Consider the following 24,534-nt stretch of genomic DNA (forward strand, 5'->3'; position numbering starts at 1 on the left):
TTATGTAACAATTTAAAAAAAAAGAAAAAAATGATATCTTATCCGTTTTGTACGTTTAAATGGGAAAACTTCGAGTCCCAAGAGAGACCTCTTAAAATTGGATTTAAGAGGAATCCTCTCGCGAGGATTTCCGTGCTATATTTATGTACAAGTCTTTCAGGTTGAATCCAAAAAGAAATAAATGTTGCCTCCGGACGAAACACCGTAATGTACGTTAAGAGCCGTATAATCATACGAAACGATTCCTTATACCTGTAGCCAGAATTATTTACTACAGGATATCCGATATTTGTCTGCGTCGAGTTTCAAATAAAAATATCCATTTGCATAGTATAATGAAACGTGAATAATGTGAAAAATAATACAACTTTGATTCCTAAAAATCAAATTTTTTACCCAAAGAGAGCAAAAACAGTTGAAAAATATTCGAAAAGACGTCATTCGGAGAAAATTATATGCTTATATGGAATCTGAAAGTCCCGGCTAAAAGCCGATCTTTTGGATTTTGTGAAAACAAACAAATTAAACTTTGATTACTAACACTTTGAACGTCTAAAATTTTCGCTTAATAAAACAAACCACTATGGCGATAAATAAAAAAAAGAGAAAAACAAGAGAAAGTTGCTGCATTAAGTAACTTTTTCCCTGAATTCAAACAGCCAAAAATCTATATTATATGGTCCACGTAATGGGAGAATATCTATCGTAGGGGATGTAAAAACTTAGGTCACCGCTTTGCACGACGCCGGCTTTCGTCGCATATAGCCGCGCATTGTGGGTGCAAGGATCGATCCTCGACGCCGTCCGCGGGAGCCGTACAGTCCGTTGCAGTCCCATTCCCACCCCCGCGACTCGGGCCGACTGACGACCCGCGAATCCCACCCCCATGCATCAAGGGGAAAAGGGGAAAAGGGGCTACTTGAGGCAGCTTAAGCGCGTCGTACAACGTGTGCGACGTTATGGCATTAGCGTCGAAACTACGTGGGTGTTTGCATGTGTGTAGCTGGTTCGGCACCAGTTTCGTACGGCCAACGGGGCGGGGGAGTGTCGTCGCTGCACCGGTTTCAGCAGCCTAACGTCGTTAGTCAACCGGGTGGTAGTTCGAGGTATATAATGGCTGGTAAGGCTGCACTAAGCCGAACCGAGCGGTTCGAGCCTTCGGCGAGTGTGTAAGTCGCCAAAGTATGCAAAGTGTATGTAACGGTGTGTAACCCCGTTCACGAACCTCCCCATCGCCACCCCCGTGTGATTACATAATCGAATGCAGAGCTGCTGAGCATACCGCGCGTTTGTTCACCTACCCACACACCCACGCGCGGATTGTATGTGTGAAAGCAATTGAAAGGACCGTCTTTGATTTATCGCCTAATTTTACACCGAGAATCCAGAGACTAGTTGTATATATGTATGTACCTATCTATTTGGGTACACATTTACCTGCAGTATACGTATGCATACATATGGTTTATCTCTGAAAGGTAAATCAATTTAGTCACGCAGTTTTTATGCAGATTTAGAGAACGTCGTGCACCGAGGGCTTTTGTATAGTCGCGTAATCAACGCACCGAAAAAATTCATTCCAATCGATTAGTTAATGTGTATTTATATCGATGCGTTTGATCTAGTCGATGTCACGGAAGTTTTTCAGTCAAACCTGCTGCTCAACGCCACGAGATAGGCAACCAGAGCTAATCCTTATCGGTTATACATATTCGTTATGTAGCTTCGGTTGCATATCTGCTGGCGTTGAGCAACGAATTTCACAGCAAACTCGTGGTACAGGTATTTCAATTTCTACAGAATACCGAATAACGAGTTTAGAGATGAAGTCATGCAGTAAGTCCTGGATGAAACAGTCGATGAATCAAATATCGAATCAAGCAACACTGATTCTTGAGTTATAAAATTTTTGTATTACTGCAATTATACTTGCGAAAAAATTATATTATTTTATGTAGCAGGAGATCGGAAATATTTAAAGTTTCCACTTGCACCGTCGAGAATAACTCGATCGGGGAAGCAAGGAGAGCTTGGTAAATCAATTTTTTCTCTAGCTGGGATTCGTTTCTGAACGAGTCGGGTAGAGCACTCGCTACTAAAATTACGCTGGCTTCGATTTACTGTAATCGAAAAAACTCGAGTTCCCGTTGAACGGTTGAAACATGATTATTTGCGATAGTCCACGAGGTAAAGGATCTCACTTCGCGCGCTCGTGCAGCCCATAATTGATGATTGATAAAATATCAACTTATGTTGTCCGTACGACTCGAGGCACAAAAAATAATTGATATGGATTTATGATAGATCGGTAGTTGAAGTAAGACGTACGATGAGGCCGTCTTGACGGCCGGCTGTGCAGCAGCATCCGGCTTGAACCATCCTGCGTGACAAATGATCGGGCATTCTAATCCTTACAAATGTTCATGCCTCACCTCGCATCCCGAGAATATAACGTTCTTATGTGTGTACATACCTGCTCCCTATATATCCTTTCATTTTCTCACTTTTATATATATATACCTATAATATATATAAATATAAATTACGGACCAATTTTTTTCCTCCCCATAAATTTCCAACCCTCCCAACCTGCCGTAGCTACGCTGCAGGCACGTGCGTCGCATTTACATCAGTTACTATTCACATGGCACGAATTGTACGAATTGTACCCACCTTGCACAATAATCTAGTAAGACGTGCCCGGATCTTCGTCTGCAGACGCCTGGTCTATACCTTTCGCATTACGCGCGTGCGAGAGCAGTGTTGGGCGACAAAGGCGTTTCAATTTTGAAATTCGAACGTATTACCGAAAAACGAAAAGTTATCTTTCTCAATAGAATACAGAAATTCTCAGATTTCGTTGAACGAAATACGAGATCAAAGTTGACCCTTCACTGTCGCTTTTTCGATTGCTTACTGCACACGTCGCTCGCGCCGTGTATTTTGATTTGTCTCGTTCCTCTGTTTTCCATCGGCGACCGAAACGTAAATGTAGCATTAGCTGTTTTTTGTCCCCTTAATTTTTTTTCTCTGGCTTTTTACACAGCTTTGCCTAAGCCGTGTTTGTTCAGAACCACATGTATGTGCTGCAGTTAAAGTGCTTATTGGACTTGCTTGTAGTCCCGTTCACTAGACTGCAAGTGTTTCGTGGCTGCGAGAGGTTTTTTTTTTGTCTCACCAAAAAATTTTTAATCGTTCATTTCATCTTCACTCTCTTATTCCATGTCTGCCATATACATATTTCTCAATCGCTATTAAACCGATGACAATTTGCTTTCAGCACCAGCCAGCGTGACGGACGCTGTCCTGCTGGGTGAGATCGACATAATGACCGACGACGAGGTTGAAATATCTACCGAAGAACCTGTACCAAAAAAGTGTTACTTTGGAGGAACGACCTACACCCATAGTCAAACGGTAAGTTCGCCTCGATCCGTCTAACGTAACGGTTTCGGCACAACGTTTCGGGCTACATCCATGCATATGCAGCTAGAATTCGGTATACCGGGCGAACTCCTACGTGATTTAACGGTTTTCTTTACCTGTAGCGAAGGAATCAAAACAAAAAAAAAATTCTGGACCAGCACGTGGAGAGAACGAGAGTAAAAGGTGCGGAAATGAAATTTTTGAAAGCTGTATATTCTGAATAAAAAGAGAGAAAGTCTGGAGATGATCAAAGAGTTGACTGGGGTCCTGCAGTCTGATCGAGGTTGAATTAATTAACGTCCTGAAAACGGTTCACAGACTCGTCATTTTCGTCAGGTTAATCACCGGGACGATCAAACGAGTTAGAGACGTTCTCTCTCTCCCCCTCCTCCCCCCTCTCGCTCTCTCTCTCTTTGTCTCTCTCATGAACACATCGATACCCACCCTGATGATTGGCTCCGAGGTCAGACATAGCGTGCTTCTCGACTTTCTTGCACAGTCTGCATCTTGTCCGCATCATCTTATGCGCAGCAACTTTGAAAGCAGAGTAAAACTTCCTTGAGGAGTAACAACTTACCGAGACCAAACGACGTCTTCGCGCTGCACAGCACGCGCGGTCGTAAAACCCGAGCAAACCTCAGTCTCAAGAGTTTTCACCCAGAATATATATACTGAATGTTTTATGTACCCTAGGACCTCGGTAAGACGAAGTATATGCAGTACCATAGATCAGGAATGTAGTAAGAGCTTGCAATATATTTCTCAAGGGTAACCGTAACCCGTATAATGACTGCTTTTCATACCGGATAAAAAATTTTCGCCTATTACAATACGCTTTTATTACACCTACATCAGTCTGTTCGATACATTTTTTGTAAATGTATATCTATAATAATAACTGTGAGAGTCGCCACTTGGCGGGAGCAGATAAGCAACCGAAGGTACATTTTGAATATTTAAGGATACGAAAGATGACTGTCCGCTGACATAAAGCGGTCTGTTTCTCAGAAAACTCCTTGTACATGCTTGCCAGTACTCGTTCAGTCCACGTAATATAGTATTACCCAATAAACGGATTTGAGATAAAAAGATTGCGGTGCAGATGAAGTCGGCAATGTGAGAGTTGGGGCGAATCTCGTGGGATTCCGTTGCACTGAAGCAAGTCTGAGTAAATTTAATATAAAGACTCCGGTAACTACCGCCCGTGATGTACTTACTCTACGTGGATGAGATACAGATTTCCGGGTTAAATCTTAAATCAATTTTCCCTGTAGTTCAGGTTGCAGGTATTAAAGCAAAGTTTAAATTCACAAAGAAGTATTTAGAACATCGATCGCGTACATCTATCACGTGTAATCCACGAAATAGGATGAAAAAACAATTCTTAATTATCGTTTCTTCAGTCCGCAAATGCGGCATAATTTTATACGAAGAAAAATAACTTGGCACGTACGCGCGAACCTTCGCGAGTTTTCTTGAAAGTTTCTACATAATTCTTGGGTTCATTCAAAACCTCATACCTTGAGCTCAACTTCATATAGATATATGTACCTACCTATATGCGCGTAAATATGCACTCTGAAATGCATTCTGCAATCTCGTGATATTACTGTCCAATTTTATCCACCGTATCTACTACTGGCCCAGACTAAACATTCTCAGCATATGCTGCATACGAAAAATCTCTGCTAAGAACTTAAGAAATCTACGAAAAATTATAATACATATAATATATAACTATCCGGAAAATAAAAAGTAGGGAAAACTGTGATTGATTCTTACGTACTGTATATGCATATATAACTATATTGTAGAAGGTATTCCAACTATTTTTATCTGCGGTAACGAGTCGACTCCCTCTCGACTTTTACGTTCTCTAACAAACCATTTTCGCACCTCTTCATGTCATCCCGCGAAGCTGTGCAGCGGTCGCTTATAATTACAGTATGGATATATGCATAGGTTCATATTTTATGCGCATATATCGAGAATATAACCCGTATATTAATTATTGTACCTGCGGTGTGTCCAGTACCTATATACGCATGCATGTATAGTGCATTGGTGATAGATGGATAAACTGAACTATGCGAATGATGATCACCTGCGTATTCGAAATATCACGGACCTCTGGATAAATTTTAGTTATTTATCGCTGCTGTTGTTATGTTTATTGTTATTGTTATTATCATTACTACTATTATGATTATTCTTGGTTTTCGTTCCCCGGTTTGCCCGTTATATTTTGGTTTTTTTTTCTTTTTTTTTTCATTCAAACTATCGTGCGGTGAAAAATGATGAGTGTGGCACTAGGCCAAATGCATTGTATAACTGGCGGAGCGGTTGAAAAGCTCGGTGGTGAGAATACAAATAAACGTCGAAAAAAAGTATAAAAAAAATAAAAATAAAAAAACGAAAACTGTGAAAAGAATGAAGCGTGAGCGAGAGGGAAGTTATACGCTGGATTCACTCCGTTTTTAAATTACCGCTCTTGTATAACTGCCGCTAACGTTCAAACATATTTTTCATCCGCCTTATCACACCCCGCGGCACGGTGCGAACACTGCCGCTTCTATACCCACATAACATAGAATTTCACATTAGCCCGTGAATTTTGCACCTCGCCGAAAAAAGAAGAAAAAACGGGGCAAGAATGAGAATAAAAAAAAAACAAAAAAAATGAAGAAACAAATAACAGTAATTTAAAACGTGCACAAGACGTCGAGAACGATGTAATAATTGGACATTGTATTCTACGTATATTAAACGAAATAAAAAGTATCAGAGATTTTCGGTGAAACTAGTCGTTTAACGCCAGTTGATAGGCAACCGAAGCTACCATATGCATTCCTACGATTCCTACATATTTAAAATGAAGCTGTGATTGCCTATCTACTGGCGTTAAGTGGCAAGTTTCACAGAAAAGTACTCCCATGTACGAAGAGAGATTTGGAAAGTAGGTAATCAGGAGTATATCTAAGGTAATGATAGCTGAAATCTGGAATCCAGAATGAAAATCTGTGAAGCTTCGGTGGGTGGGGCGAATTCAATGCACGTAGTGCACTTAGGGCTGCGGGTCGCGCTTTGGTATTTAGTTATCCCAGGACCGACGAGACCCGGAGGCCGGTGGTTCAGCCGACCCTGCGGATCTCGTACGCGTGGAATTTGGAAACGCGATTAAACCCCAACGTAAACTCGACGGGACTCTGAGAGTCCTGAGCATTGGCGCTCGCTCGCGATATATCGGGTCAATGAACTCGGAGCGGAACGCGAGGACACCGTACCCGCGTCCTTTCCAAGGCCCCTGGGAATCCCCTGCGCCTAGCTATATATCTATATACGCCGCATTCACGTACAGTTGCAAGGTCCTTGCACTCCTTCCTTACCCCTTAGACGTAATTCTATCTCCGTATCCGGCCGGCGATGCTTGCAGGATTCGAAAAATTCACCGTTCGAACAACCGTTAGTAATTCTGAAATGAAACGGTGAATTTTCAGTCTTCAAGTCAAAATGTCTATTGGAGATTATACGGAACCTAATTATCATACCTGAGATTTGCGTGTGTTTTTGTTCATCGTTTACGAAGAATTAAAGCAATAAAATTTCCTGGAGGCGCCATCTTGTGACGCTGCTTCGACCGAGTCGCATTTAATAATAAAAGAAGTTAAACATCGCATATTTTACGATAAATACATTGAGAATGATATAATTTGGATGTGACAACCTGCACATAGTATTCTGCATCCTCATATTCATAAAATTGACCTAAACCGATGACCTAATGTAAGGTAACCTAGTTTTGGGAGCCATATTGTTCAACCAGACCCGCTCCAATGAAGGAGAAAGTCAGAGAACACTATTTGTCAATCGGTTACATACTTATATACAAACAATATGAATCAAGAATTGAAGGTGTAAAATGTCATAAAGAATTTACCACATCGCGAACAGATGCGAGTCATTGCGAATTATAGTTTCAAGTCACGAGGACTAAGTTATAGTAACGTTAACGTAACGAAACATTGAGGTAAAAAATTACTATTTTGCAAGATTATAATGACTCTGAAGTAGTTAAGTCTTTAAAATATGAATAAGTGTCGCTTATTTATTATAATTTATCGCATTTCAGACATCCCTGCAATTTTGAAATAACGGTTTTCCCGAAAAGTAAATCATTGCGATAACGTTTCTAACTTCAGCCTCATTAAAAGTCTGCATACCAGCGAGTGAGTCTATAAATAACTTGAAATGCGGTGTAGTATAACCGTTTGATCGATAAAATATAACTGCCTAACACTTATCGTCGGTGCCTGCACAGATACCAACAAGTGATCCGTGTTCGCATTGCCTCTGCGTTGCCGGTGAAGTTTATTGCTGGTGGCAGGACTGCCTTCTCCACTCGGAACCGGAAGACTTTGAGAACTTTGACGGAAGCTTAAAGAGCACCGAGATTCCAGGGGCTTTTTTGAGCGTCAACTCGTCCCTCGGCACTGCTGCGACCTTAGAAGCTGATGACAACGAAACAATGACAACTGAGAACTCGGAAATAGCGGCGCAAATGATCGAAGAAGAGGGGTACATGGATGTAAACTCAACATATCAAGACTTTGGCACGCAGAGCACACTTCCAACAACCTGCGTCGTTATGGGTAAGTTGAGACTTATATCGGTTCAGCAAAAATCTTGCTCTTCTGTCACCGCTCGAAATTATGGATTCAAAATGCCACTTCAAATATGGTTAAGTAAAACCCGATAACGAAGCTCTATTTTGCACATATTTGGAATATTCCGATGTCTGGTCAACCGTATTTTTATATCTCACAATTTTGAAACGACATTCAGAATTAGCGTCCCGAAGAACGTCAGGAAACAGATCATTTCCATTCATGTTTGCTATATTCTATCCACCATTTTGAATTTCATCATTCTTGCCTCAAATTTCAGTCGAGATTGGATCGAAACTGAAAAGGGCTGACGCCAAATATAATCGTCTGTCTTCAAGGGGCTGAAATAATCGGAGACGTGGCATTAGCTTATAACTTGAAGTGAACTTTCGCGGCTATGTTGTATGTATAATGTAAACGGTGCCTGTGAAACGGAGAGTTCCGAAGTATAAGACAGCTGCTGCATAGTAAAATCACGAGTCGCGCGATTATGTCAAAGCAAAGAATACATACCTGTATGTACCGACGACGTACACGTACGTATTATAGGTATATATTCGTGAAAGTTTCCGGTGAGGAATGTCTTATAGGTATATGTTTAAGTTGCAGGTAATAAAACGCTGGATAACCGATGTAATTTTGTTGTAAATGCATGCATTTCCAATTTCATACGGCTCGGCGCGAAAATCTACGCGAAATCTTCTAATGTTGAGCTGACGCGTTATATGCATGCTAGTACGTCATATAGTGTGCAGCCATTAAACAAGCGTGAATCCATCAAGTAATAGTTATTTTTATGAATTCCTATCTTTTTATGTCCCACGAGAATCTAATTTAACGAAACGTTGCATAATTGTCGAAATATGACGAAATCAAAAACCGTAAACCGCGATATCCAATGAAAAATAATGAAATCGAATATTTTTTTGTTCTTCGCATTACGTCGTTTTAAGATTTTGTCAATATTGAATAATCGTATACTTAGCGCAGTTGAAGAGATGATCATCGTATTCGTTACTGCGTCTCTCGTTGTGTTCTCTTTTGACCATTTTTTGCTGATGAAATTTTGCAAGCTAAATTTGCTAAACCTATGCCTTCGGTGACGGTAAAATTTCTGACAAGCAATTCTTTCCGTCGATTTCTTTCGCGTGAAACAGCGTTTGGTAACTCGGTCGGTCCAGAAATGATCATATAGCTAAAATATAAGCTGAACCGAATAAAGGTCGGCCATATTGATTTTGAGGTTATTATTTTTTAATTAATTTCATTGAGCAATATGCAATTGTGCTCTACTTATTTTGAAATTTTCTTTTTCTTCCTCTAATTGCTTAGGCGTGGAGTACAAGGAAGGTGAAGCACTGCCACACTCGACCGGAAATTGCGTGCAATGCGGCTGCGGAGCCGCTGGTCGGGTCGAGTGTTCCCCTCAGGACTGCGTCCCGCTATTGCAGCCTCCTTCAGGAGCTGGGGTCGACCTATCCAGAGGAATGGACGAGATTTTTTAAACAGGATTTTGGCGGTTTGGTGGTAATGATCAGGGATTTTAAACCGTGAACATATCTGCTTTCAATATGTGGCAGAATATAAATTCTGTATGGCAAATCTTAAGTAATAAATAGGAACAGAAAAAATGCCCCTTTTCCATTCCTGTTCGATAATTATGCGGAATTGTATTACAGAAAAATTGCAGTCACTGAAACAAAATTGTGGATAAATGATACAATAATCTAAATTTCCGTATAATTAAAATACGCATAATGAAACGTATTTAAAAATCTGATCAAAATAAATGTTGAAACCTAATTTAATAATATACAATACATATATACTGATATCGTACGTAAATACCTACATAGATAGATATATTTCGTAGAGTGTAGAAACGTCTAGCCTAGATTTTTTTAACATCAAAAAAAAAAAAAAAAAGAGAGAGAGACAAAGGTGAAACGAAAAAGAAAAACGAGACAAGTACAGGATAATATGATCGAATTTTTAGAAAATCCTTTTGACTTTTGACTTTTGAGACCTGTAGCATATATTATAATATTATATATACATATAATATAATATGATCGATGCGAATGAAAATTTTACCCATATCATGATGCCATATCGTAATTTACCTACGTGTGCAATACTCATTTACGTACGCATATAATATACGTGTATAACAAAAACAGGTTATACGATATGTCTAGTATTATATTAAATTGTGTTTATAGCTCTGTCTTAATTTCCAAGAATTATTATCTCGGAAATGAATTGAAATATTTTTAATTCGTGTTTTATTTGATCCAAAATAGTCGAAATAGATTTGAATATTTATGACATATCTGAATTTTCCTTTGTGGTTGACTTTGTTGTTATACATATTTATAGTTACTGCCAACGCCGCATGAGCTCTATAATAATAACTATTATAATTTTATGATCAAAATGCTCGTTGAAAAGATAACTTGAGACATTAAATTTAAAGAATAATTATATGTATACAATAATGATAATATTACGAGTATATTATAGTACCTACATAACAAAGTTGTATTAGAAATTTACATTCAATATATAGTGTTAAATATATACATATATATTGATATAATAGAATATTATAAATATATACAGACATACTGAGAACCAACTATCAATAATAATAATTAACTTAACAATAATAACGATCAAGATAATTATTGATCGCACGAAGTAGATCAGTACAGATATTTTTCCCACTCCAACTTCACCAAATTCTATATTGCAAGTAATTCGATGAATTTTCAGCCTATAGAAAAATAATTATTTGGCAAAAATCTTACAGCTCTCAAATTCATACCGATATGATAAACCTTACTGATCCGTTTCATGCGAAATATATATTCAATAAATATACGTACACAGAAAAGTATTATAGTATTTGGTGTGTAGAAGAATGGATAGGTGTAATGACATTATAAAATGGAACTTATAAAGTGTATAATATACACTATATTATATAATGATTCATCAATATCGAAATGACTATCGTGGTTGAAAGAAATCATACATACACATTATCGTAATAAATATATACATTTACATATTATAATACATGACGTTGAATGTTGTAGAGATCAGGAAACCTAGAAAAATACCAAAGTATTCTATAGGTAGACTCAAATGTGATATATACACACACTACTTGCCACGGAAAAAAAACGAAAAAGGAAGAAAAAAAAAAAATAACTTTTATCTGAAAATTTACAAATCTCATCATTAACGTCTATATACTATATACACCTACGTATAATCGCTTCCTTTCGTTGCTACATACATATTATATATACGTAAATAAATTTAATTTGCCGTCGGTGCTGATCCTACGTTTATATATATTTTACTGAACAGTACAAGCTATATAGATGATTATATTAACATTGTATAAATAATTTTAATTCTCATGTGATCATGTATTGACTTATTGATTTTGAATAAGTTGTATCACATATATGTATATTATACCGAAGTTATGTAACGTGCGGTCATTAACAGAAAAGATTATAAATATTGCGCAGTAGATTCGAGCAGCTATGTAAACATCGTGGGACCATTTTGGCAGCTGAATAATTATTACAAATTAATGTTATGTGTACGCAGTATTAACGTAGTCCGATTTTGATTAATCATATCACTTAATAATTATATATTTTAAGTTGTTGTTATAAAATTTAAGTAAGCATCATAAATGATCTCATACGTCTTCCAGTCATTCTAATAGAGTTGTTTCATTCCATCTCGCGTATGTCCTACCTATATCTTATATGAATTCATGTCCTTTCAATCAAGCTGCAATGTAATAAAACACATTTTTACAGCTTAAATCACCGTCTGATAACGCCTGATCTGCTATATAATTGATCCTTCGTATTTTTTCTCTTCTAATATACATTTTTTATTACTTGAAAGCTGAAATTATATACCAAATAAAACGACGTGCACGTATATAGAGAAGAATATAAATATCTAACTCTGACGACGTATGTACATACATTCAGATATGAAAATGCGAAAGTTTACCGTGCATGAAGATCTTTTCTGGACGGTGCGGCGAGTTCACTTTCTTTTTATCATCGTAATTGCTCCGTGTCACGAGATAACAAAGACTTTCCTAGCGGTATTTGTTTAATTTTTTTCATCATTCATTTCACTAGAAATAATGGAAGTATGAACCACAAGAGTACGCGAGCGTATTTGCTCAAGGGGATAACACAACGGGAATGTTTCAGGTAGATTAAAGCTCGCTTGAAGCAATTAAAACTTTACTCACAGATGAGATAATAGTTTGCTTTTCTTTTCTACTTCTCGGTTTTCGCTCTCTCCTCTCCTCACTCTTATGCGTCCATTTCTTCGCGCCTCTATAAGCTCTGCACATTGCGTATAAAGATGTCAATCATGTCAGCATTAACGTATTTATGTCGTCGAATTTCCCTTTAAATGCACATCGCACATTGTTCGTTTTTATTAAACTGACGAGGAAAGGAATGAAAGATGTGCAGAATACGCATTCTTTGGATATTTTTGTGCCTGTTAATTATAGTGCAGTGCTTTTAAAGAGGCGCGAAAGTTTGAAGTATACGTCTGTCTTATTGATGCCTGTCTTATGGTTGCATTTCGTGCACGTTAACAGACAGCATTCGCGGCTTTCCCTTTGTAGTTTGCATCTGCACAGCTGGAGAAGGTATTATTATATACCATCGGTAAATTATATACGTATTTACCTATATATTCGTAAAAACTTTCCTGAAACAACCTTTCAATTCCCATTCCCTCTAACCGCGTTATTTATCTCATTTCTAAAGCAGTATTGCAAATAATTACACTGCCGTTTATTACGCAGCCAGCGCATATAACGCCGGGGAAAATTTCAGCTCGATTAAACCTCCCTCTTGAATTAATTATAAAACTTTGTACTCGTAAATAAATGGTACATCATATAGATATGACCCTGTATTAAAGCTGAGCATAAAAAGCTTGGTACGAATTTGAAGTGTTTTCAAACGTAGCGATCATTATCAGTAAATCGATAAATGTAGCATCAAATATATTTTCCTTTTTTTTCTGTACGGAAACTTTTTACATACGGATTCGATAAAGCAATTTAAAAAAAAACCGGATAAAATAATCTATTTGAATTTGAAAAGTGCATCTTTCTAATTGGGTGTCTCGCAAGTCGATATAAATTTGCAAGACGAAATAGAATTGCGACACCTGTAGCGATTACATCGACTCGTACTTAAACCCCTGACTATCTGCAACCGGCGTAACCAATTCTTAGCAGGCGACAAATCAGCTGTTTTGCGGTTTGACGTACGTCACTTTATTATCCTTATTTTATAAGTTGATTTTCCGTGTTCACTTCTGCCTGGTATAGTTCACAAGCTGAATCTGCCCGTGAATCGCTTTATAAAGGATAATAATAGATCAGTCATGTCGAGTAACGCCGAAAACGAAGCCAGTCAAGTTTTAACCTCAAAACCGTTTAAAACTCTGGAGGAGCTTTATGCCGGCTTGAGTAATTTAACGCTCTGGCCTGAGATCCGAGATTTGCGAAAATCGGCGGAATATGTTTACTCGGGAATAGATATCAACGATGTGACGAAACCGTTGACCAAATGTAACCGAAACGAGAAACCGAAGACCCTTGTGTGTCATGATATGAAAGGCGGCTATCTCGATGACAGGTATTGACTTTGATCGTTCAGAATAAAGCGCTATAACGCCTGCTGTATGATAACTCGATTTGACTGGTTCCAGGTTCATCTTTGGATCGGACGCCCATGATTCGTACGTTTTTTACCACTGGAGCGGAGTGGACAGCTTCATCTATTTCAGCCACCACTTAGTGACCATACCACCTTACGGTTGGATCAACGCAGCACATACTCACGGTGTCAAAGTTCTTGGAACGGTTATAACGGAGTGGAAAGATGGTGAGAGAATATGGAAAGAAATATTCAGTTCCGAAGCAGAAATAAAGAGATTTGCCGACGCTCTGGTATCTCTTGCCACATTTTACAAATTCGATGGGTGGCTAGTTAACGTGGAAAATAAGATCGACGAAGATGATGTGGACAAATTAATATTCTTTGTCAAATACCTTACTGACAATATCCACGCTGCAATTGAAGGTTCGGAAGTTATTTGGTATGATAGCGTTACTATGAAAGGGGAACTCAAGTGGCAGAATGAGCTGAACGATTTAAACAAGTAGGAATCGAGCGTACATTCCACTCCAATTGCTTCCATGCATTAGCTATTTTTTTTTTTTTTTTGTTTTTTTTTTTTCTTTCTTTGTCTATAATTATTTTACTCGTAATTTCAGATGCTTTTTTGAGGTGTGTGACGGCATATTCTTAAACTACAATTGGACTGATTCAGGCCTAGCCAGTAGCCACAATAACGCAGTTGCGGGAAATCGTGTTAGAGACATTTATGTAGGACTGGATGTCTGGGGGCGAGGCTGTCCTGGCGGAGGTGGATTCCAGTCTGAATATGTAAATGAAATATAGCGATCCATGGAATGAATGTCACTTTTCAAATTACCGCTGACCGACGAAAGCTGATCTTTTCTCATTATCTTAAAATTTTTCAAAGAAAATATCGCCTCATATAAATTGAATTTAAGATATTCGTCTAACACAGGCTTTTATTCAATATAGGCATTGCGAAAGATAAGAGAACACGATCTGTCTGTGGCCATATTCGCACCTGGATGGACCCACGAATATTTTGGCCCAACAATATTTGTAGATACCGAGAATTTGTTTTGGGCCCAACTTTTCTCCTATCTTTACATCCACGTACCTCTATACGATAACGAGACATTTAGAACATCATTTTGTCTGGGAGTTGGTTTAGCGAATTATCGTCCAGATCAGGTGTGTTGTTTGAGTAAAGTCGAAGCGTTAATAATCACAGTAGCTCTTGAATTAGCACCAATAATATATTCAATTAACGTCTGGCATGTTTGGACACGTTGAACTTCTTCAAAATATTTCGTATTTGGAATATTAATTAAACTCAAAGTTTGTCCCTGATGATGGAAATCAGGCAGGAAGGCAGCAGTTACCATGTGGGACTGATATATGAAACAACCATAGGAAATCATCGAATACGCAATTTTTTTCAGTCTGCAAATGATTCTGAAGGTAAACCCTTCTTCAATTTGAGTGTCCAGTCTCCTCAAATATCAACGCCTTCGCCGCACCTTGAAATATTAAACCAACCAGAAATAACAGAGCCCAAGGTTGTGCCAGCGTCGAATATACTGAATAAAAATGAAACCGAGACTGCGGCAGGGCAGGCTGCAAGCACGGAATCAGATTTAAAAAAAAAAGTCGAGGACATCGTGTACGATACGAAGAAAAGCTTTGTAAAAGTACACGGCCATTCCATTGTTTTTACGGACAAAACTCTTGACTCTGAATTGAATTACTTCAAGTATTGCAGCAGTTATTCGTTCAATGGTGGAGGGTGTCTGGAAATAATCACAAGTAACCCTCGCTTGTTTCATAGGTAAGACCTTAGCGATTACCCGAAATTAATTTTAGTTGTACACTACAAAGTAATACGATTTAACACTGATCAATTTACCTCATTTTTCCAGGCTATTTCTTATTCAAGTCACTTCTTCACACGGCATTCAAGTTAGCATCGTCTACCGTATGGAGACATGCGGACAAGATCAATGTGAGCTGCTGCTCGTTGTAAGCAATAATGGGAATTTAAAGCTGGTCAGTAAATATCAAACGGAGGAATTGAACTATGCTTGGAAAAAAAAGTGCGAAATACTTATTCATTTCTGTGTTTCTCTACATGTATAAAAAGCGATTGATAATGTATTTATACTGAAATGGCATGTTTAAATTTTTTTACAGCTTGTACATCACGAATTTTGATAGGATTACTGAGATTGGAGTAGCAGCATCGAAGAAAGGACGAATAACACTGGGAGAAATTGTTGTCCAGGATAAACAAGCTGGTGAGTTATAAAGTCTTATTTTTCCTCATTTTTACGGAATGACCGCCAACCTCAGGATGATGTATTCTAATGTATTCGAGCTTGAGGACACGAAAAAAAGAGAAAAAACAAAACGAGATAAAACAAAAAAAAAACTTTCCGCATGCCTATGTAAACCAAGGCACACATAGCAGGTGTATTACATCATGCGATATTTCAGCTCTCGGTTCTCATTCAATTTTAAATATCGTAATAGATAGAACAAAAGTCAAATTTTGTAATAGTAGGCTTGAGAACCACTGCGGTGAAAGGAAGACCATACGCTTGTGTTTATGTGGAGTCAATGAACACGAGACACACAATACCTCATATCTTGTGGCCTTCTGACATTTAATTTATCGTAAAAAAGATGGAGTGAAAAACGAAAGAAAAGGAAGCGTTTATTGTCTCTTGCACTGTCATTCTCTGTTATTTATTTATTTTTTTTTTTTTCTTACTACCCCTGAAATTAATACTTTCTAACATTAAACAGCTAGGAAATGTCCCCTTTTAATAACGTTGAGTAACAACACTTACATGCCATTTGTTACATCGATGTATTTAGTAAGAGGATGATACTTCAATGGCTTAAACATTTCTACCAGCGCAATCTTATTCATTCTAAAGAATTAACAATTTCGAGAACGTGTAGAAATGTACATAGGCAGAGCACTGTATATACATAAGTACTTACAGGTTGAAATTAGCTATTCCAATGCCATGTACTTAGCAAATTAGATCAACCGGTTAGCTAACAGGAAATTTTTCATGTAGGAAGTGCAGAGAAACAATAGGTTCACGTGGTATTGCAGAGTTATTTGTGTTAAGCATATTAATGACATGCAACATTCAAGAATGCTGCTCCGCAGGAATTATCATAATCGAAGCTCGATGCATATCAAGAGCTAATTTCACTTTAGAAATTTCAATACCTGTTATTCATTGCACAATCAATCGATCGAACAATCAGCATGGGGTTCTTAGAATTTTTCTTCACAAATGAAACTCAGATATCAATTTTGATATTATTTCTCGAGCGTTTATACGTCCTTACAATTTGCCGGCACACTTAAACGTCTCCTTTGGCATGCATATTTTGCTGGGAAACAATCTCAAACTGACCCATATTACACTTAAGCATAATATGCTGTGTTGTAATTCGAGAGTTCAATAGCTTATTGATATTCAAGTCTCACGGAGTGAAACAGGTCCGGCAATAGCTAACTTGGAGCACCTGCGTGTACCTTGAATATAAACTATTTCGTTATATATAGATATATTGAGCAGCTTACAGTTTAGTAGTGAGAATTTATCTGTTTCTTGTTGGATTTCGAAGAGTGGTGCAAATTGATTTTTACTTTTAAATATGTTAGACGCACAATTGACAAACACTTCAAATCTCTGAATGATATCGGATAACTTGGAGGAAAAAGTTACATTAAAAAAAAAGCATATCTATATGGTATAAGCAACAGGAATTTATCCCTTCCTCGAGTAAGAATCTCATAATTCAGTGGCTCAACCTCTAACGCTATGTCGTTGTCTCTTATGTTTATGCGATGAGATCAGCCTCCTTCGTTTGCTGCGTGGTCAAGGCAATCTACTTCAGCCTTGTCAATAATCTTAATAGTATACCTAACACTTTGTCTGCTATGCTCAACAGTAAATATTATCTCGACATTTTTTTAAAGTAAATAATTACCAAGCAGGAATAAAATTAATGCAAGAATTTTGTTGATGATTTTTTGAATTTTAAACAAAAATACTTGCTGCCATTGAATTGTCCACAGGTTCGCACAGCGAATTATTAATTCACTTCTGTGCGCTATTGAATTCTGAGATGAAACTTGTCGGTATATATTCAGATGTTGATTCAATGAATCTCAAGTAGTTAAACGAATGAGAGAATCACAATTACTTTACGTAGTTGCAAAATAATACGTTATTGTAACGGTAATGCTAACTGTATAATACGCAATGTGGGCGACCATAAAACAGTAAGAGCATGTCGGACACGAGATTATAAAATTTTACACATCGTGTCATAATTACTATATTGCGGACTGAGATTGCATCTCGATCACAGAGATTCTCTCATGTGTGTTTAGGTAGACATATATTATACATAGGGGACAGGAAGCAAGCTTGCATAATTATGGTTTTCCACCAGTCTTCTACCTCTCATCACCAGACCATACCGCGCAGATATTCCAATCCGACGTTTTCATGTCTGGGTTTAGTTCTTTCATTTAATTTCAGTCACACCGTTTTAATCCACAACTTGTAATCGGGAATAGTGAACTGTGTAAATCGATTCATTTCCCTGATGTTAAAACCTATTAAAGCAGTACTTGAGGAAGTATCATCGATTTTGAAAGTGTTAAAATCTCTTGGATTCATCTTCATCCGTGCTTTCCGATTGGCAAATTTAAAGAACACGCTACTATATTGTAATTCATTTTTTGTATACTCGATACTATAAATCACTGTAGAAATATTCATGTTAATATTCCTCCAACCAAAAATCGTATGAAAAATTTATGCACATGATATACATTTATCATGTATACTAAATGGAGAGATGCAGAGGTCATAGAACTCACATATATCCAGCTCTTCTCCTTTTTCTCAACTTTCTCGTGATCTCATCGTCAGTAAATAAATGAAATGCCCACCTGCGTATGAGAATATATCAAGAAATTGTCAGTCAGTAACGTGTTATTTAACATATTCGCGCTTTCCTGCTTGTCTATCAGCTCACTGTCATTATGTTCAACTAGACACGGTCCAGAGCTTTCTAGACGGTTGTAGCGTACATTCACACATAGAGATTATCTCATTATACGTCTGGGCTATTCGCGCGATTTAGCAATTATTATATATTGTATATTTTTATACAGCCGATGATCGTAATTTATGGATGACCGTCATTACAGTGCACAACAGATTTTGTTACGGTATTTGTTCATTTTGTTTGATTCCAATTATTATGGTCCGCTGACCCCTCTCAAGTGCTTCATGCTGGTGTCTTGCAATGACAAACCGAAACATTGTAAATTTAACGCAATTCTCTTCTACTTTCCATAACGAATTTTTAAAAACTGGTCATTCTTGTAAAAGAATACCTGGATGAGATAATTTGATGTTACGCAAGAGAGAGAATGACGAAAGGCTAAAAAAGAGAATGAAATGAGTCTAATGTACGAATTCTTGTTGAAATAATGTCGGCTGGAATTCCAGACCACTCGTATTTGAAAGTGACCTAAGCAAGTATCATGTTAAGAAAATAAAAATACACCATATAAAAAATTGAATAACAAAAATACAGAATGCAAGTAATAGTATACATGCAAAATTACACAGCTTTTCAACTTACGCCAGGTCGGTATTCTACATCGGCTTTGATATCGATAAATGAAAGTAAGAGCAATTGTACATTGAATATCCAATCTACCTAATTGTTGTTCCATCAGAAATTACAATCAAATCAATTCCATCCGCTTTCTCGTACCATTATCTTACCAAGTAATCACATTCGTGATTTATTGGTACGATTGGATTTAGTAAATTTTATTTACTCACATATATTGAACATTGTTTTATTTTTTTATTTTTTTTTATTTCCAACAATAAGAATATTTGCAATTTTTTATCCAGCATTATGATTAAAATGGCGGATAATTAATTTTACAATAAATAATAAATGGTCTCTTATTTTTCTATTTGATGTAGCGGATGCGATAGCAAAAATAGTTGAAATAAGACAAAATGTTTGAGTCAGCTATAGAGGGACAGTTTAGCTTAAAACGGTGCTCCTTACATTTCTCTTCTGGATGCTTCTGTAGAAAGGTAGAGAGAAACTACAGACTCGAAAGCATGAACTGTACCTGTTGCTGTATCTTGAAGTATAGTTTATTAAGCCCATGCCTCTCTGGTACCTGTGCCTTGCCAGTCACTGACCAGGCTTACCACGAGCTACTTAACTTACTCCTCACAATCAGACAAAGTTTCTCTCTTATTAAAGACAACTCTGACGCTCTGTTAAACATTTGAATTGCTTGTTATAAAATTTATTTTATCATTCGCCAATTTTATTTTTAACAATTTAATAGTGATGTGACTGTTGTTTGTTATTTAAAATGACAACGTTGGTGAGTTTGTTTCTTGCGCAGTGTTAAATTTGAAAATATTTCAAATCAGCGTAATTGTTTAGATCACTTCAACAATAAAAAGGAAAGAGTTATAACATGTACCGCGCAAAGTTATTCCAAAATAGAACCCTTTTATTGTGCTTAACAGTAAACAGTGCAATTGTTTATTCTAAATAAGAAATTAAAGAAAAAAAATTAATATATTTTTGCATCTTGATACTTCGAATAAATGATTACAAATTTTAATCATCTTCAGGCTATCGTGATAACCAGGACTTGGGAACGTTGATATCTGACATCAACTATTAGGAAGTTAAAAAGAAAAGTGACAGTGACCTATTGAAGTTTTTGTTGATTGCCTTACAATAGACTCAACCGTACGGTGATATTAAACGCTTCAACTCGAATGCCCGGCTGTCTTTTAATCCAAGCAAAATTAGGTCAGCAGATGTTGTTTGACTAATAAACTATCTCCTGCAAACAATTTTAATTGACTATTGTTATATACAAAAGTTTTGTAAAACAATTCATATTAAAGAGAGTAAAAAAATTTGAGGGACTCGACTTTATAATACATGTCTTTTGATTATACAATGAAAAGATAATTTAAAATCTGCTATTTTGTGCATAATACAATATTTGTAAATAAGTCAAATAAAATAATCATGACGGAGAATCATACTACTATGGAAGCAGACTTAACAGTGAGGAGTCAAAATTCAAACGACTCAAAACTATCAGGGGACTCAAAGGATTCCAAAACGAGCAGCACAATGCAGTCCAAACATTCCAAAGAAGTTCTAATTTCGAAAAAACAAGAAGAAACCGAAACTAAGGATGACTCGAATTTACTAATGCTTATGTCCTGCGGTCAGCTGCTACTTGGTAAGTTATCAAAATCTTTGTACAGCTTAGCAGTTGAGGAGATGGATAAGTCGAAATGAAATTATCATTGTATTGAAGTTATTAATGTTATCGTAACGATTCATGCTGAGGAAAAACCGTTATTTCTCCATTTTGGAATTGTTTGAAATTCAGCAAACTGTCATAAAACAAAACTTACTCACGTTTCGAAATCTTAGTTCCTTGAAAATCTTTGTAAAAGTAAGAAAATAGTAGTTATTTTCACAACGTTTCGTTACGATGACATTACTAATTTCAACCTCGTAAATTATCCATACCTGTAATTGACAATTTGAGGTCTATGAATTCCAAAACTTGTCAGGTGTAATTCTGGTGGTTTTCGGCGTATTGGTCCTGGTGCACGGAGCTTCATTGGGAAATTCAGGAGCAGGACTATGGGCAGGAGCTGGAGCTCTGGTCGCAGGTGCCTTAGGGGTTGTCGCCACTTTGACGACTTCTGCTAATAAAGAGAGCCCTCAATACTCGGGCTTCTCTTCTGCCCATTTGGCATCCAGTTTGATAGCACTGGCTCTTTCAAACATGGCTGCAATCACAGCGCTCACTTCTGTCGTAAGGGATTCACAGAGGGCTAGTCCTGAGATAAATCTTTTAGAAACAACGGTAAGCAATTAGCGAGTTGTTGGCATAGTTTTTATGTGTATAATTTATGCCAGGCAATAAATCTTGGGTCAACTGTTCAAGTAATTAAACGCACGTGTAAACACATTGCCGTGTTAAAAATAACAAGGCTGGTACTTTTGAAACACACGCAACACACCTGCCACGTATATTTCCTGGGAATTTAAACTCTTCTCACTTGTGGTAATAATGAATAATTTATTACACTAAATTCTAGATCATAAACTGTGGTATTAATTAAGAACGAAAGTGTCTTGACTCTAATTAGCCTAAATATCTGGTGGACCCTGACGCATATACCTATGTGATATTCAGGAGATGGTTTAGCCTGATTTCAAATGAAATTTGGGCGTTGCATTGAATTAGAGTGTGAAACCTGTTCACACACGGCTCATTTTTTGGTGGGAAAACTATAATTCATCCTACATGTTACGGGTTATTTCATTGTGGATTAACTATTGATCTTCCAGTCAAGTTTGTTCAGCTTGTAACGGGTTTCTAGAGATACCAATTTCAAACGTGGTAATGGAACGGGTTAATATTTGCTCTGTGCTTCTTGGAAATGTTAAAATCAATATTGAGGGACCTATTTCTAAAGTTAACACCATAAAAACCAGACGCGAACAGTTTGAGTTCTAAATCTTTTTTCAGCACACGTGTGAATGATTATAAAGAGAAAGTTGAGCACCAGGAGGACAAGCACTTACATTTAATTCATTGCCAAATGCCAAGGTCCGCATATTTACTATTGAAAATATGGCTATTACGATTATGCTGAAAATCCAAGGAATGAGATTAGGATGATTATAGTCATAAATAGTCGTGATTCACGGATGAAGCATTTACGTTTTCTACTCTCTATATTAATTCGAATCAAAAACGTGTGTGTGCACCTACATCAGTATTCAAAGTATTATAAAAAGCACGGAATGTTTATCACTTGGTTTACCAATCTTACAACTCAACCGCAATGGTTCATAATCGTGATACAAGTTCTCGACATTATATGAGATCTATTTTTCAGAACGACGATGACTCTGTAATGGGTGTTGACCACAGATGGGCAGGATTGATGGCTAGCATTGGTCTTCTGATAGCGAGCCTCATCGAATTACTCATCTCTGGGTACAGCTGCGTTAAGCTTGCGCCCCGTCTCTGCGGCTGCTTGAAAGGATCTTCTCCGCCTATCTCAGGTCAGGGTCAATTGAAAACGCACAACATGGTACACCAGTGGGTTTCATCGCATCCCAAATCTCAGCAGATATATCTGGTACAGCCCATTATGTCTGTACAACCCGTGTTACCGGTGAGTATAGTTGTGCAGTCCTTTCTCTAACAAATATCAGTATGTATACGGGTTTAGTTTATACAATCTTCAAAAGAAATTATCGTTGTGAGCGTTTAGAAAAGAATTTGTTTTGGTATGGGGGAAGGTAGGTCAGTGACACACTAGAAAGTTCGCTCATCCCATGAATCCTAAGATTGAGAATGATGCTTGGGAGAAACTTGTAATATCTTTGCCTGCAGCTAATCCATTTAGAAATCTCTCACTGCGTAATATTTCTACAGTGGGAAATTTCTTCTCTTTTCGTATTTTCTATGCCAGAATGCACTCAGTTAATTATATAAATAACGAAAGTGTTTAAGTTATTTGACATTTGAAAAGAGCCCTTCACTTTTATTGAATTCCATACTTACTCATTATGACTTTTACTTATTTAATTCAAAAAGTTTATCTCATTTTGTATTGTAGGCCCCGTACGGCATGGCGACGGTACCTAAAAAATATCCCACATTTATACCAGCAACAGGGACATTTCCTCCACATTCCATGTATCATTCCATGCCTGCACCTTGTTGTAAAATGCCAAGAGGTCCGATCTACCCACCAAATCCTCATTACCATCCACAAATGGTAAGCATATTTCTATGTACTTGAAATATAAATTTACCAAGTATTGCATCATGCATTTGGAAACTAATTTTAGGAAAACCGTTGAAAAACATTTTTCTGTAGGTACGCATCAAGCGAAAGAGATACGCAATGCCAGAACATGAATCAAACAGTTTACCAAACCATCGCACAAAGCCAGTATCTCCCGTGTCACAGCAAGAAGTTGGAAAAGCTGAAGCTTTTTTGCCAGGTACAGATCAGGTTGATTTGTCTCAGACATATACTGGCCTGGACAAAAAAATGTCGGAAGAATTTATTTCAATCGCCATGGATCCGGATAAAAAATCTAAAGCTTTGAGCAGCAACACAAGTGAAATTAGCTCAGCTGCCAGAAATTCTCCTGCAACATTGCCAGAATCGAAGTTTTGAATGTAATATATTCTGATAAATGTTCATCTGTACTGTTTACTCATGACGCTTTATGTATGGGTATGCAGCATAAAGGCTACATTTGAATATTTTTTAAATGTGCGTCATGCCTATTTGAAAATATATTTTTCGTGTGAAGCTCATTGATTCAAAACCGCAATGGATAGTAGACAATTTTTGGATATGGTATAGAGATGCAATCATTATGCCTAATTAGTTCTAAATCATTTCCCACTGCCAAAACTTGAAAAAAAAAAAAAAAAATAGAAACAAATGAAACAAATGTAATCTATTCTTTGTTACTTGTAAAAACTATTAAGAGTCTATTGATTGTTATTACTTATGCATATGTATATGTATGATTCTACATGTGATGTTACTCGACTTACATACTTTAGT

At 37.2% G+C, this 24,534-nt stretch overlaps 2 protein-coding genes and 1 pseudogene across 3 annotated transcripts; all 3 read left to right on the forward strand.

The window, feature by feature from the left end:
• Positions 1-978: 978 nt before the first annotated feature.
• Positions 979-10,066, forward strand: LOC124404363 (annotated as a pseudogene).
• Positions 10,067-13,443: 3,377 nt separating this feature from the next.
• Positions 13,444-20,930, forward strand: LOC124404338 (cytosolic endo-beta-N-acetylglucosaminidase). Of its 2 annotated transcripts, XM_046878394.1 has the most exons (8): positions 13,444-13,801; positions 13,875-14,327; positions 14,443-14,614; positions 14,780-14,998; positions 15,250-15,635; positions 15,727-15,900; positions 15,998-16,101; positions 20,527-20,930. In XM_046878394.1, the coding sequence occupies exons 1-8, from the start codon at positions 13,548-13,550 to the stop codon at positions 20,577-20,579; spliced, it is 1,815 nt and encodes a 604-aa protein (XP_046734350.1). In that variant the 5' UTR covers positions 13,444-13,547; the 3' UTR covers positions 20,580-20,930. The 2 variants fall into 2 exon arrangements, with proteins under 2 accessions (XP_046734350.1, XP_046734351.1); XM_046878395.1 differs by lacking the exon at positions 14,780-14,998.
• Positions 20,931-20,935: 5 nt separating this feature from the next.
• Positions 20,936-24,135, forward strand: LOC124404645. Its single transcript, XM_046878979.1, has 5 exons — positions 20,936-21,155; positions 21,496-21,794; positions 22,837-23,118; positions 23,566-23,727; positions 23,830-24,135. The coding sequence occupies exons 1-5, from the start codon at positions 20,936-20,938 to the stop codon at positions 24,133-24,135; spliced, it is 1,269 nt and encodes a 422-aa protein (XP_046734935.1).
• The last annotated feature ends 399 nt before the right edge of the window (positions 24,136-24,534 follow it).

This window comes from Diprion similis, chromosome 3 (genome assembly GCF_021155765.1).
Source record: "Diprion similis isolate iyDipSimi1 chromosome 3, iyDipSimi1.1, whole genome shotgun sequence".
In the NCBI taxonomy this organism is placed as follows: Eukaryota; Metazoa; Arthropoda; class Insecta; order Hymenoptera; family Diprionidae; genus Diprion; species Diprion similis.

Coding starts and splice junctions, on each gene's coding strand:
- LOC124404338 (XM_046878394.1), top strand. CDS start 13,548: ATGTCGAGTAACGCCGAAAACGAAGCCAGTCAAGTTTTAACCTCAAAA. Junction 13,802..13,874: donor GGCGGCTATCTCGATGACAG/GTATTGACTTTG, acceptor GACTGGTTCCAG/GTTCATCTTTGGATCGGACG. Junction 14,615..14,779: donor GTGGATTCCAGTCTGAATAT/GTAAATGAAATA, acceptor TATTCAATATAG/GCATTGCGAAAGATAAGAGA.
- LOC124404645 (XM_046878979.1), top strand. CDS start 20,936: ATGACGGAGAATCATACTACTATGGAAGCAGACTTAACAGTGAGGAGT. Junction 21,795..22,836: donor TAAATCTTTTAGAAACAACG/GTAAGCAATTAG, acceptor TCTATTTTTCAG/AACGACGATGACTCTGTAAT. Junction 23,728..23,829: donor CTCATTACCATCCACAAATG/GTAAGCATATTT, acceptor ATTTTTCTGTAG/GTACGCATCAAGCGAAAGAG.